We start from the raw sequence: 15,959 nt of genomic DNA, 5'->3' as shown, positions 1-15,959 counted from the left end.
ATAATTTCATCAATTATATCAATTTGAGGGCAATCAGAAATAAAGCCAAATGACTATTCTGAAATAGTGGATGATAACCAGAATAACCAGAAGCGTTGTCATCAATTCATGGGCGTAGTAAACCAATCTTAGCACTGGGTTATGTTACCAATTGTTCTCCTACTTGATGCCGTATAGCAACCAGTGCAACACGATGGCCACATTCATTTTCACCAATCATCCTTATTCAGGTCATGTCTAGGTGCGACGATGTGCGATCTATATAAAGACTCCAAAGGTAGTGACCAACGCGATAAACTGCTTTGCTGCTGTACTTAAACCGAATGTTTCAAATCATTAGTGCCGTGCGCAGATAAGAAGCAATGTTTTGCACACGGCACTAATCAGCTGATATTCGGTTGTCTTAAGGGTGTATTGTGAACGCGAGCTGTTTTTTGCTATAATCAGTGATAAATGGTTCTTGTCCAGACTTTGGCATTGCTGTTTTTACTTTTTGTTTGATGGATAAAATACATTACCTTGCATTGCCTACAATTAACATTTGATTATGACTACTTCGGAACATAGGGCAACTTTACAACAAAAAAATCATAAGTAGAAAATACTTTTATATCATATTTTAACAATATTCTTTCCGATTTGAAAGAAAGCAGTTCATTAAGATCTTAGTAAAAGATTTTCCAACATAAGACTTCAATGCATTTTCCTATGAATATGATTTAATGCCAAATTAAAGCAGAACGAAAAAAAATTCCACTAAGTTTTCCTAGCAATAGCAACTCTCCGTCATATCTTCTCAAATCATGCTAAACGGTAGATTGCATTTCTTATCAATCGTCTATAAATTCGATGAACCTACCACACTGCTCAATCAGTCATCAGTTGGATACGGTTGGTTATTATAGAATTGGATGACTTTGTATCGGTCTCGCGCGGCTAATATGAGCAGATTACGGTTTGACGTGTCGGTCTGGGTCATGGTGACCATGTGTGTGCTTAGTGCCAGAAATTGTTGGGCTCAAGGAGAATATGACCCAAGCTATTGGAACCAGCAGGCGCACGATCTCTTATTTGAGAAAAAGGATTATACGATGCAAAAAGTTGTAAGTTTTCAATACGTGTTTTGGAGTGGCGAACTTGGTATCGACGATGTGAAAGTGTTTAACATGATCTACATAAGTTGTTTCGACAGTGGAAGTAAGATAAGAATGACAATCAAACAATTTATATAAAAGTGAATGGCAAGTGATATGGTTTTATTTTTGTGAATGAAGAGCAGTCCAGTTATAACCGGTGACACTTATATGCGGTGAATCCATTTAGTGATTTCTTCTCTAAATATTGATTTACGTGGGAATATCCCCAGACAAGTTCTTCTTCTTTCTGGCGTTACATCTCATCTGGCAGGGAGCCTGATATTCAGCTTGGTGTTCTTATGAGCACTTCCACAATAGTCACTGAGAACTATCTTTGACAATTGACCATTTTTGCGAGCATATAACAGCAACTAGCTCTTAACTGTCGAGGCCCAGAGTGTTTCATTTGCGCCTCAGGACAGGACTCCAACGAATACCTCGCAGTCTGGATGCGCTGTTCTCTAATCTTGAGCTTAGGTTGAATTATTCCGTACTGCCCTCTACCCGTTAGGTTTTATACAACCGAGACTATAACCATCATCCATATCACTCTGTTGGTCTAAGACGAAACCATAGATACTGTAGAGTGGATTGCATAATCCTTTTCCATAGTGGAGGAATGGAGGAAGTCTAGGAAGCTGCCACTACGACAGATCAGTACACCGCAGACAGAATAACCAGGCTAGATAGAAACTCCTCTGCGATGCAAAGAGGAGACGATTTTGCCGTTTCTCTGAGGAGAAAAAACACATAAAGCAAACGCTCCCTTAGTGGAGGTAGCTCCAATAGTGGAGGTAGTGTGTTTTGGCATGTTACGCAGTAATAAATGATTATGTGATATTTTTCTGTGATGTAAGATGCGAAAATAATATAAGTTATCGAATAATATTCATGGAATTTAACCGTAAAACTATTTAAAACAATTATTTTGCTTAAGATTTTTGCTTCTTTGCACCTATAGTGGTGCATCAGTACCCATAGTGGAGGGTCCCATAAGAAATCAATGGATTGCGCATTTCAAATGAATCGTGATTTTTATACATATGAATGATAGAAGGATTTGAAATCTATCGACTGATGCATTAAAATCATATATTTTATGATTTTATCACCGTGTTTTAGCAGTTTTCCCTTAGGTGCACCACTAATGGTACATTTGCCCTATCAACACAGATCCTCAAGCGATTCGAGTGAGAGTGCAAAAAAATGCGAGGATTTTTTCTGGTCTCTCTTTCTCTTGTTGCGATGCTCACCTGTCTACTATGGGCCCCAGAAGAAAATGCGGTCAGGAAAGATTCGCCCCGCACCAAATGCACGATGTACAAAACGCTCATAAGACTGGTAGCCCTCTACGGGCATGAGACGTAGAGTATGCTCGAGGAAGACTTGCAAGCTATTGGGGTTTTCGAACGCCGAAACGGTGTGTGGCGGCGAAGGATAAAACATGGGCTCGCCCATCTTTATGGCGAACTCATTATCTAGAAGATGGCCAAAGCTGGAAAGATATGCTGGGCAGAGCATGTTGCAAGAATTATTACAATTAGCATAAACTTTGGAAGTTTTAAGTTTTGGTCGCATAGAAAATTGTGTAATATTAGTCGTAACCAAAAAGTATCGAAAAAAAAATGCTTATTTATCCGACGGTTTTCTTGTCTATGAAAGTTTATTTGCAAAACAAAATCAAGGATATATCGTGGAATCTCTTTCATGAAATGAATAACGTAATAAAATTCACTTTTAATTATGTTTAGTTATCACAATTTCAACGTGAATTAGACGCTAAATATTGTTCAAGCCTTTTTTAATATGACTTGCTTTTATTGCATGTACTTTGGCAAATTTTGAAAAACTTAGCCTGATTTGATTCCGTTCGTTGATGTATACAATTTGTAGAAAATAGTACCGAAAGAACAAATTTTCCGCTGTTGGTTTTCGAACTTTTTGTGTTGTTTTTTTTTTGTAGCAAGAGTTGAATTCTGAGAAAATTGAGAGAATCTCTCACTTATCGCTCTCTGTAACAATCATGATTCGCAACACATCATGAAAGTCTGTTTATCGGCTCCTGTTACAGCTCTGATTGTTTTGGGGGGATAACAGTGCATGATAAAACCTATTCAAAAAAGCTCCAAACCTGGGACACTATTGCTCGGAGATTGTTTATCATGCCAGTAAAGAAAAACACTTATCCTCAATGGTAAACAATTAAGCAAAAAAGATTGATTTTATCATCGCTCTCTCTCTCTCTCTCTCTCATTTGGGCACCCGTTCACTGCTCTTATTTATCAAACTCATTACTGTCTGTTCCATGGGGAACAAAACGCGTCGCCAACTTTCAAACAGACCGACAAAATCTTCGCCAGCAATCAAATCAAAGGAGGTGATTTGCCGTTGTGTTGGAAAGACTGGAGAAACGTCTAATTCGCAACGACTGATTGGCTGGCAACGATTTTGGCGACGGTTTCACCGGCGATGATTACGATGAAGTCTTCGCGTTCAAAGAGGTGCAAAATTTACAATACAACTTGCGAAACATTTCGGATCATTGGATATTTTTCTTCGTTTGCTTTGATCGGGCTTCAAAATAGAACAAATTCGGGGAAGGTGTACCAGTTATGGTCATAGTGGTTCCCTATTTGGCCATATGCATTATTTCGATAACTTTCACATTTTCAATCTTTTCGAATGTTTTAACATCAACATAAATCCAATATCTTACTACTAAAACACACAAAACTTTTCAAAATGTAGAGACATTCAAATTTTCACGTATGGCGAAATAGGGAACCACTATGGCCATAACTGGTACACTTACCCTCCCTGATTAAGCCAGTAATTTTTTAAATACATTTGTAGTCTTTTTTAATAATTATACTAAAATAATTGGTCCTCCAAGGAATTCGTTATATCATAAAGGAAGTCGTATCATCTTCGTATAAAGCTTGATTTGTTAAAAAAGCAAAGAAACAAACACCACGATAGAAGAGTGCATGGTGACGTCACGAAAAATTGTCCCCTGTCCCTCTTACATCACGTTGAATTGACTGTCCTGCACTTTGACATTCAGTCCATACTCTATTACTGGTTCAGCCACCCTTATGTAGGCCATTTTTTCTACTGTTCCATGTATGATTTCGGTCATGTATGCAGTTGAAAATAATTATATGACCGATTTAATATATGGCTCAGTGGTTATGAAAAATCATCAAACCCAAAAGCAACAACGGATAATAGAAAAATAGTTGTAAATTTTCCAAGTTGCCACTCGCGATTGGGAACTAATTAATTAAGCCTCACTTTTCCCGTTACAGAACATTGCCAAAAATATAATCGTATTTGTCGGATCCGGAATGTCCCAGGCAACCGTCACCGCCGCCAGAACTCATAAAGGAGGCGAAAATGCTACGTTCCCGTTCGAGCAGCTCAAATGGAGTGGTAATGCCCGGGTAAGCTAGATGAGTCTTTTGTCCGAAAACTTATTGTTACATCATGCTTTCGATTTGCTGCTGCTTCCCCTGTCTTTCTGCGGAATGTCCATTTTCACGCTGTTAGCCAGTGGACAATGGTCGGGAAAAATAAAGTTTGACTAAAACTTATTTTATTGCTCTTGTCGAAACAATATTTTGATTATATTTGAGTTTGATTGTGGATATTTTCTTTTAAATATCGTCGAACTATATGTAAAATATTAGATTTATCAAACAGCTCTAATTTGAAAATCAGCAATATTCTGCAAAAACTTTAGACGTTTTCTGCGAGATCTAAATATTATTTCTAATGTGCGTCAATCAAAATGGCGGATACAAGACTTGTTTCTACAGTTTTAAGTCATTGCAATTACTAAGGTATTTACTATATATTTTCCACCCTGATGTGCAACAAATGCTTTCAGATGGTCGAAATTAACATTAGGAAAATATTTCATTGGTAATGTTCAAATTTCGTAATTTCTAGCAATTTTTTAAATTCTTTTAATTCGCAGTTTGACAACAGAAAGCCAAAAAATAAATAAATTCGGTTTAATTCCAATCAAGAATCATTTTAATATAACCAATAAGGTATACAAGATATGTTTGAACATTTAAAAATATAAAAATCACGGCACTATTTTTGGTAGTTTTTTATTTGAAGCCGATCCATTGTGCACCGGAGCAAATGGGGAGGCAAGGGCTGCTTTTATGCGGTTATTGACACAAATTGTTTCCCTTCTGGGCCGACCCCTCTTGCCCTCGGTGTCAGTTTGTTGTCTCGTCATTCCGCTTGGTAAGAGTAGGGAACGGATCACGGTGAAGTGATTTTCCAACTCATCCAGAAAAGTGGATAACGTGCCGAGCCACGTGGAGCAAAAAGTGTTGTATAACCATACCATGAATATCGGGGGGAATTGTCGAATAGTACAGAGCAACGAGACGATTTCAACTGTAGGTTAGGGATCCTCCATAGTTGGCGTCACATTTTCTATGGATGTTTTATGTTATTTTTCTTTGCATGTTATCTCTGTACGAATCGGTATATAATCTAATACACCACCTATACCATTCGTGACATTTTTTCAAATGATTTATTTGTATCATGACAAACGTTATATTTTCTTCTCATAATCAGGAGCTCTGAATTATGCACAAATTAACATATTCAGTTTCAGAATCATCTTAAATTTCTCATTTTGAATCCTTTGAAGAGCTTCCTTTCTGTTACTACAGTAGTAACTACATATCGGTACAACCTTATATAGCCGGCCTGAAAATTAGTTTGAAATTCAAAGGCTATTCTTACCAAAGTTTTGATTTTCTGTGAAGTGGATGCAGCTATTTTATATAATTGTTACATTCGAATTGAATATCCTGAATGTGACATTTAAAAGTTAAATTTTTATATGGCATTAGTTCTAGATACTTGTGACTATTTATTGGAACCTCTCTCATCCTGACAACATGTCTACATAAAGATTTCAAATAAAAAAAAAACAATGCTTCTCGCTTCAACAGATGGGTCATGCATAAACTATGTCACGCTCCAAAGGGTAGGGGTTCACGGTTAGCATGAAAAGCCTTTAAATTTTTTTGGAGGTCTCATACAAAAAGCATTGCATGACGAGGAGGAGGGAGGGGGTTGAAATAGTGTGGTATTAATTCGCTCAAAACTTTGATTATTGGATCTAGAACTATGACCGTTCTGTATTTGTTTCTTTTAGTTTAGTTATTTTTGCCATTAGGGGAAAAGCACTAATTTTCTACCCACAAGAATTCTGTGCCAATTTTCGGATTTTCATACAAAGTAGGCCAAAATAGTATGCTAATTAGTAATTAGTGCTGGGTCGAAAATTGGTGCTTTCCCCTAATATGAGCTCATCATGGGTAAATACACTAAAAATCGTCAATTTATCAAAAACACACGTGCTCTATGACGAATATGCATTGGAATATCAATAAATTAACATTTTTCACTTTAGGGCAATTTTTCATCATATAAAGCAAACAATTTATCCCCGGCTCAAACTAAGTGACACCGGGAAGGTGAATCGAGTGAAGAGTGTGAACGCATGAATGAAACATCAAAAAACGAAATAAAAACGAACACAGGGCCGTCGTTTTGGAACCGCCATGCCATGAACGATGTGATGAAATAATGGGGTGGGTGGAAATGTTTTATGATTTGTCAGTTTTTATTGATTGGGAACACATTTTTGGTGAAAGGTTGAAATGAATTATTGGGGCTGTGCCGGATGTGAGAGATGGGTTTCAAGGGTGATAGGAAAAAAAAAATGCCGTAAGCTTATGGATGCTGTCTGAATGATGTTTTGCTGGATGGTGTTCTTTTTTTCTCATTCACAGACATATTGCGTCGATAGTAGGGTGCCGGATAGTGCTTGCGCCAGCACAGCGTTTTTGACCGGAGTGAAAGGTAATCTGGGAACGGTTGCAGTTCATCCCACCGTGAAACGAGGAGAATGTGTCGCTACCAGTGATAAGGTGAAGCAGTTGGAATCTATTGCCAAATGGGCGCTCGCAGAAGGACGTGTCGTTGGTAAGTTATACTCATATTTTGCAGATAAATGCGAACGGAAAAGATTCGCTTTCAGTAAAACCGTACTGCACTGTGGAGTGCCATACCGTAACTATAATTTATTGAGAGTTCAATGTTAGGTTACTATTTCTGTTGGCGTGCAGTTTGAATTCATGGGCTTTTCTTCCCGACACTAGAAAGTGCTACATTTTAGATTTCATCGACATTTGTGTAGAGATGTGCGCCGAACCAAATTTGATCGGCAGCGGCGGCGTGATCGACGTCACGCTGAATTAATTTTCAGCAGCGGTGGCGGCGCATAGTGGTCGCACTCAATACAAAAGCTGGTCAAAAGGATTGTACCCCGTTTGGCATAAAGTCGTTTGGCATAAGGTCGTTTGGCATAAAGCCGTTTGGCATAAAGTCGTTTGGCATAATGGTCGTTTGGCATAATGGCCGTTTGGCATAATGGTCATTTGGCATAATGGCCGTTTGGCATAATGATTGACTTGAAATAAATTTCGGCATTTTTTGAGCTTTTACCGAGATCAACACCACCACAGCAAAAAATTTTGGTAGGTTCTAAACAAGCGTGGTGTTCGTTCAGAGATTATCCGAGCTAAGAATTTCAAAAATTGTTGTGACATTATAGAGCATTACTAAATAAAACTCGTGACGGGTCTCTACATCTCAGAACAAAGAGTACCCTTGAGCTTGTTGCGATATACATATTTGAAAACAGTAAATTGGCAAGGAAAGTTCGCAGTTATTCATCAAGGGAACGCTCATAGAATATTTTGCTACATATCAAGCTCTGTCCCAGTTTGGACGTAACACTCGCTGAAAATTACTTGATAAAAGAATGATTTTTTTTTTCAAAATATCAAAAGCTCTAATCAAAAGATCTATTAATGCGACTTAATGCAAAAATAGCCTTTATACGAGATCAGATTATTTTTCGTTTAAAATGTTTCAGACCCTAACAAAAAAAAAAAATTTTTTTCACAGCACAGCTCAAATGAACAACACATCTTTAAAAGAAAATATTTGTGGCAAAACTTTTCAATGGTTCAATATAAATTCTAATTTTGGAAGTGTTTGCCCCCAGGTTCTGAAATAATTATAATTCTAATAACACATCTGGCAAGAATTGATAATAAAAATGGTTCACAATTAACTTTACTAAATAATAAAATTTATAACAGTATAATCATAAAGAACAGCCTATTTTTAAGAGAAGGCAAAATTTACAATTAAACCAAAACAAGAATTGACGCCAAAAATTATTGCGGCAATGACTAGTTCCCCCGAAAAGTGGTGACGAGAAAGAACGATAAACAGTCAAAAGAAGGAAGTATTCTGTCATTCTCGGCTATACACATGTTGGAAAAAATGCTGAAGACGGTAAAACTCGAAAGAACCGCCAATTAAATAAAGAAGGGTGCATATTAGATGGTCAGTTCGTTCACCCCCCTGAAATATATATAGTTACGACAATTATGGGTGCTAAAAATTTTCCGGGGGAGTGGGCTAGTCGAGGAAACGGGATATTCGGGAAATGGCATTCGGGGAAACGACATTCGGGGAAAAGTAGCACAACCCATCAAAGTAACTGCAGTAATCGATTTCTCTTTTCGCTGATAATTTAAGCAGATCAATTTTATCGCCCTTTTGTCAGTTGTATACAAAAATACTTAAAAATATAAGTAGATGAAAAAACCGAATATAGTACTATACCATTTAATTCCACTAGAGTTTGTATCCTTTGACAGAAATCGAAATCGAGTCTAGTACACGACACTGAAGACGGCCTTACAGTTGAGGTCGAAATACGCGTATCTGTCAAAGGATACAAACTCTAGTGGAATTAAATGGTATAGTACTAAATTCGTTTTTTTCATCTACTTATAGGTATTCTACTAAACAGCTCGAAGATTTATTATCATATTAAAAATATAGCTACAAAGAACAGCCTATTTATAAAAGAAGGAGAAATTTATTGAAATTTAAAATCAACAGTTATCATACCTATAATAACGATTACATCATATTTAGGAAAAAAAAGAACAATTAATTGAAGGGTAAATTTATGCTAAATATATAAAAATCTTCAGTGCAAAAATTTGTTCCAATAGCGAAACTCAAAAGAAGAATTAATATATGAAAGAAGGGTAATTTCTGGATAAACAATAAAATACTATTGGCAATAATTTTCCTAATATGCTTAAATTCATTCAAGAGCGAATGATTGTTGAATAGAGTGTCATTTTGTATCAATTGACTCCAAAACAAGCCTTGTGTCATCAGAAAGATTCAATAGAAACGTAAAAAAGAAAATTGAGAAATTCTTGGATTCAGACTCATTATGCCAAACGACTATTATGCCAAACGACCATTATGCCAAACAACCATTATGCCAAACGACTTTATGCCAAATGACCATTATGCCAAACGACTTTATGCCAAACGGCTTTATGCCAAACGACTTTATGCCAAATGACCTACCACCGGTCAAAAGTACAAATCTTCCTCTAATCGTTCAAGAAGTGTAATTCATAGACACAACATAATTTTTGGAGGCAATTTCATGATGATGGTCGTCGAAACAAAAAATCAATTTATCCGGTACATTTGGCAGAATCAGTTTAAAATAAGCAATTTTATTTATCTTACATTATAAAATTTTGTCAATATCAAAGTTAATTTAAACGTTATTATTTGCATACCAATTTTAAATAAAATATCGTAGGCAAAACTTTTTGTCCTTTCAGAAATTTTCCCCATAAATACGACCTTTAAATCAAGTTCGATAATCAAAAGGTCCAAATTCACTATCTATCAAAAATATAAATTTTCATATCTTGGCGTAGAAATGCTCAAATGAAGCCATATTACATCAAATACTGTAGAGCATTTGTGACACATTGAGGGGTAAATTATCATTTAAGAGCGTTTCCTAGATATCTTGCACCAACATTGAACAATGGCAAATTTTTAAAGAAGATAGTTCTTGATATTTTGAAATCCTAAACTTGCCAAATGCAAATCAAAACATCTGCAAAATAAAGAATAAAGTATATTCCTTCGAATGAACTTGTTGTGCTAGGTTTGGTTGAGCTTTAGTACTAAAACAGTGGTCTTGAAAGAACAATATCCACGAATTTTGAAATAATTAAAAGGGTCAGTTTCGGCTCACATCGATACAGTTCACATGTTGTGAAAAATCGAAAAATACATCAATCAATCTGAAACTTTGAGGAATTAATTTTCAGTACTGAAGTACTTCGTAAAAAATATCAGCGGAATGAATTGCAAATTTCATTATTTTTATTTTCTACTTTTGGCCAACTGTGGATCACTGTATGTATATTATTATTTCGTAAACCTTTTTTTCCAATTTGGATAAGAAGCTCTAAAAAAAACAAAACGTTTCCCATGTGGCATAACAGAATCAAGGGCACTTGAAAGCTCAACATCAAATTACTTGAACATAAATCTACTATTAAACAGAAGATCAAACCTTTGTTAATGAGGCCAAATATTGGTTTCTACTGAAGGCACCATCATTTAGAGGGTGTCAGAAAGTGTGTTGGACTTTGCGTTATGAAAAATAAATAAATCCTTTTAGAAAACTTTGATTGATAAGAAACTTGATCATATATTTTCATATCAATAATTCATACTGTTGTTTCTAATAAATCCTAGTAAATCCTAGACAAAAAGCTTTAAAAAGTGAATTTGAAAAAAAAAAAACACAGATTCGAATTAAATTCTGAATATGCTTAAAGTTTCATACCACACGATCTTTATTTTGGCTTTGATTGTTGAAAATCCGTTGTTTTTCATAATTGTTTACCATACCGATCTCCAGAAAAAAAATCAACTTGGTTTCTGTCTATAAAACATATAGGGCAAATGTTTAACTTATGGCACATTTTTAAAAATGTATATATTCATTAATTGAAGAGTGGAAACCAAAACCGTGGGAGATGAATTTTTATTCACGAAACAGGACGTGAGACAAGACATTACACTTATAGTTCTTACTAACAGCAACAAAGCTCAAAAATTACATATCTGACGCAGGTAAGCACAAATCACACAACTTGATTAAGAAATTTGTAGTGTTATATATTTTATAGGTCTCAAACGCATGACTATGCTGAGGGTTGTGGGTGCGAATTCACCGGTCGAGGATCTTTTTGAATTAAGAATTTTCTCGACACGAGACACGAGCACAAAGACACGGGATCGCAGCAAGCCGCGCGCACGAACATACGTTTTTATAATCAATTGTTACTATTCTTCTCCTCTCTGCGTATTGTGTATTTCTTTCACTACTGGACTGCGAAGTGCGGCTTCATAGATGCGAAAATGTGAATAAAAATGCGGGATTGCATCGAATCATTTTGGTGTCTTCAGCGGGGTTCTTGTTTGGACTTCCAGGAATAACCCCGCTGAAGATACCGACTCGATTTGTAAAAACTTCTGCGATAGTCCAGTGGTGAAAGAAATGCGCAATATACAGTGGGATTCCGTTTTTGGCAACAAAGTTGAAATTTTCAGTTGCCAAAAATGGAACCGTGCCAAAATCGGAACCCATATTTAAAATTTTATTTTTCAACTATTAATTTTGAAAACATCATTACTATGTAAATACATCATTTTTATGGAATCATAGGGCGTTGAGACTTCGAAAAGGTTCACTTCGAAGCATTTTTCCGAAGGGTTATACTATGCTATGAATCTATAGCCCCGTCATGTTAAATCTGGCGAACGTTTTTCTAGTGGCGTTTATACGCCTCAACATCTTCAATTATTTTTTAGAAGCTTTATGTATAATTTTTATATAAGAGGGCCTTGTAAAACCAATAATCGCATAAGTGTCTTTTATTGAAGAACTGGACATTTTCTTAAAACTATGAAAGAACACGAAAAAAATATTTTTGTTTTCTTTTAAAGAAGTATTTACGAAACAAAAGCGCTGGGTATTGCAAAACGGCATGAGCTTTTTTTCCTAATTAAATGAGCATTTAAAATAAGTTTAACTTTTGGACTTAAGCGAAAATTTTTGAAAAATTCGGTAAGTTTAGAATTGCTCATTCAATATATCTCGAAAACTTAGTCAAACAGACTCAAGTCAAAAAAGTATACAAACTCACTTTATCGATTCTACGTGCTTCGCAGACGAAATTCTACACATGTTGCTCTAAACCAACTCTATTTTTCACTTTTAGAACGTTTACTTTCCGGAATAACAAAACGACGAAAGTAAGATTTTCAACTTTCACTACCTAACTACTACTTTCGCCGCTCCGCTGTATGGAGAGACAAAGTGACTTAACCACGAATCAAAACAAAACACTACTTGAGCCGATTTTACACTGGTACAAAGACGTCGAAAGTAACTGAATAAATCGGCTTATCATTTTGTAATACATTTTTTGTGGGAAATAACAGGAACTCCCTAGTTTTTGAATGCGAGCTTATTGTATGCAAAATTTAAGCAATGTACACGGCGAAAAAATGTGAAAAAGGTGATTCATTTTAAAACAGTTTTAGAAGTCAGGTTGTGATTCTTCTGAATTTATTTTCTCAAAACTGTATGGAAGTTACTTACGTCGATTTGAAAAAGTAATCGAGATATGTTTCTAATAAAGTAAAGCATTTTATAATGAATAGTTGACTGCATCAAAAGAGCAAACATAAACATGCGATAATGCATAAATGTGACTTGTTATTTTGTAGAATTCAATTTTTACTTGAAATAATTTTTAATTAAGCTTTATGTATGTTTTCCACCTACCTTATGAAATCAACTGAAATTTACAGGAAGCCTGTTATGAAACCTCAAGAACCTTAAAGGAATCTTCAGGTTCTCATAGAAATCTACAGAAAAAAAACGCTTGAGCTCTGAAGCATCTTGCCAATCATCCGTAGGATCTTGCATAGAGTTCTCAGGATCTTGCTAAGGCTTTTGCTGCTTGGAATTCCGCTGCGATGTTGCTGAAAATTCTCAAGTCTCCAATGAATAAATTAAAAGTTTATTATTATTAGGCTACCACCAGCACACCTCAAATTCCTCTTGGAACCTTTTCAAAATCTCCAAGCTTTCGCCGGAAATAATAAAAAATACTACTAGAAATTCACATTATCCCGCTTAAAATTTACAGGACGCCTTAGAGTTTATTAGGAATCACCAGATTTTGGACATGATTCTCCATAACCAATTATACACTCTAAGGATCCCTCAAGAAGCCCTCAGTGTCCACTTGGAATCTGTAGATATCATCATGAATTCGTTAAAATTTCTGAAAAGTCCCACAAGAACCAGGAATCATTTAAGGATTCTTCAGGGTACAGTTAGGAAACTCATAGACTCAGCTCGTAAGGAATTACGAGCTGACATTTTGATGATGTTGAGGCCCGTACTGTTGATTAACAATCTTGTACAGAATTCTGGATCGTCTCTTAACAAATCTAACGCCTTACAGAGTCTATAGGAAAGAGGGAACGTAGCTTTAAATAGTTGACGCAGAAAGACCAATATCACAGACAAAAAGTTAAAACATTCTCAGTCGTATTTATCGCAAGCTTCAATGATATTATCGAAAATAAATTGTTGTTTGGACTATCCGCATTTGTCATGTTATTTAATTAAATTTATTTAAAGGTATGATACACGATATTTTGCTGTACATATTTATATCTATTATTGCGGTGTGTTTTTACATGCGCAATGTATGTAAATCCATAATGATAAAGACAGTGAGCTAACAAGATGAGACAAAATTTATGATTGTTACTCTGTGTGAGTCATAGATTTCTTGTTGTTCTTATGTCAGTGCTGGTGCTTTGCTCAAAATAAGCTGTTCCAAATCTGAAGAACAGTGTTTTTTATTTTATCACCTACTGGCAGACTCAAGTGGGCTGGTCACTCAATTAGAATGCCTAAGAAAAGAGATTGGTCTTTAGTTGAGATACTGGTGGAGATTATTGGCCTCATGAAACGTTGTCAATGCATGACCAATGACCATTCTGAAGTAAATAAGCGCGTACGCGAATCCTTAGTAGTTGGTGAGATTTGGGGAAATATCGACGAAAATGGAGCTCTGAAATGTAATCAGTGTGAAGTTAACATGCTATTGAAATGACTAAAGCAACAGACACGATAATATTTACAAAAATTTACAAATTTTAATGGTATTGAAAAATGTTGCCAAAAACAGATCCATTTTGTTGCCAAAATCGGGGGGTGCCAAAATCGGAGCATGCCAAAAACGGAGCATGCCAAAAACGGAACCCCACTGTAATTTCAATTCGGCTGATGAGTTTCCAAATCGGCTGGTGCGAGAACAATTTTTCAATGGATTTGACTAACATTGACAGTTTTATAAGAGATCGCATTTTGTTCCGTGAAAAAAAAAAAAATAATAATCAAATTGCATGTCAAAATATCCTTTCGGTTGTTGGAAGTGGAATTACAAATTAGTACTTATATTCCAAGTGGAAAAACTGCGTAGTGCTGCCCGGAAAGAATTCAAATCATAATTGTGTGAAAAGTGAACAAAAACATATCACAGAAATACTGCAAAAATAAATGCAGACAAGAAAATGCTGGGATAAATTTCTGTAGTTCCAGGATGCTTTTCTATGTTGGATGTAAAAGCCCTTAGAATAGAATTATAATAGTGGCAAGCACGAAGACACGCAGAGCCGTAGCGTGCGGTTGACCAGGTTGGCACCCGCCACGGGCGCCTGCCATCAGGGGGCGCCAAAATACGTAGCCCAATTGGTCTTTATTTATTTTTGTAGATAAATAAATGATTAGTTCGTTTTTACAGTTTTGAGACAACAATCGTAGAAATAAAATATATTCAATTGAAAACAAATTCAGGATTGACTAAAACTAAATATGTTTCAGAAAATCTCTAACAAAATTTTTTAAATGGAGAATCCTTCAACATTTCCTAAAATGTTTCAGAAAATGTTGAAGGATTCTTTATTAAAAACATTTTTGTTAGAGATTTTCTGAAACAGTTTTGAATAACAATGATTTGCAAATCTGTTTACACGCAATGCCTGTGAACTAAACTACAAATAACATTATTTTAGAAAATCGATACCTCTAACATACCCACCAAACGAATATTTAGACTCAAATAAATCGAAGTGCAATTGACAAAACTTCACAGAATTATTCGCTTGAATTGGACTGAGTTTTGGACATTATTTTCAAATGTCCCCAACAAAAAATAATACTAAATGGGATTTTAATAGATTTTGAGGCAGGATTTCTCGGTATTATCAGACGGTATTCTCATGGAACCACGGGTCAAATTTCCAAAGAATCTTAGCAAAAATGGTGATGAAATCCAGAGTATAATTAACTGATAATAATTAAAATTATGAAAATGTTTAAATTAAAAGGACTGTTCATTGATGATATTTTTTAAAAATACGTGTTGGAAATATATCAGTGTGTAGTGAGGTTTTCATTCTTCTCCGAGAAAGTTGCTCCCCAACAATACATTAAGAACTCTAGGTAGCAGAAAAAAAATTAATTATGCTTTTGAATAAGATATGAATTGTACTAAAATGTGAACAAAAGTAATGTTGAATAAATCCAGTAATTTCTGATGATTCATCATGAGCTATTTATTTTAAACATCTTTCGGACAAACTCAGGGCTATATGAAACCTCTGTTTTGAAAATTTAAGGAACATTTTGTACGTCTTCTCGCTGGATAATTTTAACCTTCATTCTAACTTTGTTTCTAACTGATAATTAAATGTATTTCGAGTTTTAGTTAATGCACA

At 35.4% G+C, this 15,959-nt stretch overlaps 1 protein-coding gene across 1 annotated transcript in view; it reads left to right on the top strand.

Annotated features, from left to right (window-relative positions):
• The first annotated feature begins 846 nt into the window (after positions 1–846).
• The window catches only part of LOC5566102 (membrane-bound alkaline phosphatase), a 39,019-nt gene continuing 23,906 nt past the window's right edge, over positions 847–15,959 (top strand). The window contains exons 1-3 of the mRNA XM_001650419.2: positions 847–1,103; positions 4,445–4,579; positions 6,968–7,160. Coding sequence (XP_001650469.2) covers positions 912–1,103; positions 4,445–4,579; positions 6,968–7,160 — 520 coding nt within the window. The 5' untranslated portion in view covers positions 847–911. The remainder of the gene's footprint in view (positions 1,104–4,444; positions 4,580–6,967; positions 7,161–15,959) is intronic.

Source organism: Aedes aegypti, chromosome 2, assembly GCF_002204515.2.
Source record: "Aedes aegypti strain LVP_AGWG chromosome 2, AaegL5.0 Primary Assembly, whole genome shotgun sequence".
Lineage (NCBI taxonomy): Eukaryota > Metazoa > Arthropoda > Insecta > Diptera > Culicidae > Aedes > Aedes aegypti.
Note: the sequence above shows the minus strand (reverse complement) of the source record. Positions and strands in the feature narration are given on the sequence as shown.